The sequence below is a fragment of the Volvox carteri genome (genome assembly GCF_000143455.1).
Source record: "Volvox carteri f. nagariensis unplaced genomic scaffold VOLCAscaffold_55, whole genome shotgun sequence".
Taxonomy (NCBI): domain Eukaryota; kingdom Viridiplantae; phylum Chlorophyta; class Chlorophyceae; order Chlamydomonadales; family Volvocaceae; genus Volvox; species Volvox carteri.
Window position 1 is genome coordinate 791,316 of NW_003307598.1, and position 2,457 is coordinate 793,772.

Consider the following 2,457-nt stretch of genomic DNA (forward strand, 5'->3'; position numbering starts at 1 on the left):
TCTGCTTGAGTCAGGCCGTCATCCTCTTCTGCAGTAGCATCTGTCATGCTGTCATCACCAGAATTCGTTGCTGCCGTTGATGTTTCCATGGGCGTCGGTGCAACTGCCGTTGGTGTGGTGGGTGCAGCCGTGACCAGGGGTGTCTGCCAGAAGACTCGTCACTCTTTGTCCTGAATGTCGTAGTACGGCTCAGGCAGCCACATGCTGCAGAGGGCGTGTGCCAGCGCCAGAGTGCGGCAGTTGGGCCCCTCAAACAGGGCCCGCATTTTGTCCACGGTATCGCTGCCAGGTGCACCATGCCGTGCAAGTGCAGGGCGAGGCGTCCACTCTGCTCCACCTTGATGCAGATGTGGAACACGGTGCCACAGAAGCAGTCGGGGTTGCTCTGCCGCTTGTCGCCAGGTTTGAAACCAAAAAGGATGTCCATGAAGGCGAGCTTAACCGCGTTGAGGAGTGCTTGGCTGGTGTAGGGGTTGTTTTGCACCCGCCGCCACTTGTCCATGACACGCTCCTCCCGCAACGGAGCACCATCCTCGCCAAATTCCAAAAATTGCCCAGCGGCCACGACTGCAGCCGCACTGTGCAAGTCGGCGGGGTTGACGTTAAACATGAGGAGTGGCAGCCCGGTTGCGGCGGCTACACCACGTAGATTGGCATGCATGTTGCAGTAATAGGCATCTGTCATGTCGATGCGTGCGACCGTTCACCGAAGAGAGGTGACGAGGGCGTGCACGAGAGGTGACGTGTCTTGAAGCAAGCGGCGACGATCCGGGTGCATCTTCGGCAAGGCCAGGATGTCCACCATCGCTTTGACAGCCTCTCGCGGGATGGCACCCACTGCATCGATGTCTTGCTGGCAGCTCTTCACTCTGTTCAGACGGTGATGTTCTCCGGCAACAATGCAGCAGAGCGTGGGATGGCGTCCACCCACTGATCGAGTGATGGGTTCGCCACGGCTATCCCGTGCATTGTGACGGTGATGGGCTGCAAGTCAGACGGCCGGTTCTTGACCTTGAGCCTGTAGATCTGCTGCTGCACATGGCCCAGCCCCAGTATGTTGGCTTCCAGCACGGTAGGCCACTCCAGACGCTGCCCGTCCTGATTGATTTCTGGCACGTCTCCACCATCATAGCGTGCGAGAGCAGCCTCAGGGATGCGTCCGCCTGGATGCGGAGGCAGCAGCCACAGGCAGGGCAGACCAGTCAGAATAACCAGTGCGGTTGTGTGCATGCATGCATGAACACCCAGCACACATGATCCGCAACGAAAGCACTGCATGCAAATTCTCATGTTAGTGTTTAGTGCTTACATTCCAAGGCATGAATGCAGTCGTTGCACATCATGATGATGTCCTCGCCAGCCCCGTTGGTGTGCACCGTACAATTCTCCCCAGAGCGCTCCACACGCATGCAGTACGGCACTAGCCACACACCCGGAGCAGTGGGATCCGGCCGTGGCTCCATGCCAGGTCGTGGCGGCCACGAAGGGAGCATCCATTCCTCATGCTGGCCGTCCACGTCTTGTGGCCGTGTCGCATCCACTCCTGCTTCTTCATCGGAAAGAATAGACTCCTGCTTGTCGTCAACACCATCTGTCTCACGCCGACATCACTGTGGCAGACTAGATGGGCCCGCCTCATGCGGTGGAAAGTCTTCCGGGAAGAGCCATATGCTCCAGTGTTGCCCAAATGGTCCCGCGCCTGTTGCAACGAACTGTGCTGCTGGGTGGGCTGGCGGTGCTCTTGGTCATCCGAACCACCAGAGTCCCCTGTCGTACCAGGACGCTTGGTGAGCCCCGTCTTCTCCGTAGAATGCCCATTGAGCCACATCTTTCGGAAGCCCCACGGCAAAGCTGGCTCGGGCGGTGGTGGTGCTCTGGCGGCTGTCACTGGTAGCCATGCGACGACTTGAGCTGGACGCGCCACTGCCAGCGTCCTCCAAACATCTGCACGCAACTGGTGCACGTTGGGGATGTCACCAAACCGGTAGCCGTGTGCCTGTACCGCGGACTTCATCTCGCTGCAGCAGGTGCAGACACAGGATGGCATGTTGTTTTTGACAGTGGCATCAAGCTGTTCGGCGACTCGGATCTGTACCCTAAACCCTAAACCTTAAACCCTAACAGAAGCTTTTAAGGGAATTACAGTGGGCAGAGGCTGACCCGCAGGAACATCTTGCACATGTTCTGGCCATGAAGCTGTACTGCTGTCTAACCAGGCACCCATACGAGGCTTGGTGGGGTTTGTCGGCCGCCTGAACACCCAGAAGGCAGCATCCAAAACTGCCTCCACAAGGCTACCCCTGCTGCGGCGGGTGTGTTGTGGTGTGTGCTCCTCAGATGACTGTTGCCGAATCACACGGGCTTGATGCTTTCGAGCTGCGTCCACTGTTTGGTCTGCCGCCACTTGCTCAGGTGTTCGGTTGGCTCGCACCTCTGCTACCCGAGCTGCATGTGCTG

The 2,457-nt window shown here is 58.4% G+C and overlaps 1 protein-coding gene across 1 annotated transcript in view; it reads right to left on the reverse strand.

Annotated features, from left to right (window-relative positions):
* VOLCADRAFT_96832 (uncharacterized protein) overlaps nucleotides 1–2,047 on the reverse strand; it is a gene marked incomplete at both ends in the record, with an annotated part of 4,424 nt that extends 2,377 nt beyond the window's left edge. The window contains 5 exons of the mRNA XM_002955870.1: nucleotides 202–578; nucleotides 708–869; nucleotides 932–1,163; nucleotides 1,310–1,591; nucleotides 1,777–2,047. Of these exons, the coding sequence (XP_002955916.1) occupies nucleotides 202–578; nucleotides 708–869; nucleotides 932–1,163; nucleotides 1,310–1,591; nucleotides 1,777–2,047 (1,324 nt within the window). The remainder of the gene's footprint in view (nucleotides 1–201; nucleotides 579–707; nucleotides 870–931; nucleotides 1,164–1,309; nucleotides 1,592–1,776) is intronic.
* Nucleotides 2,048–2,457: the final 410 nt, after the last annotated feature.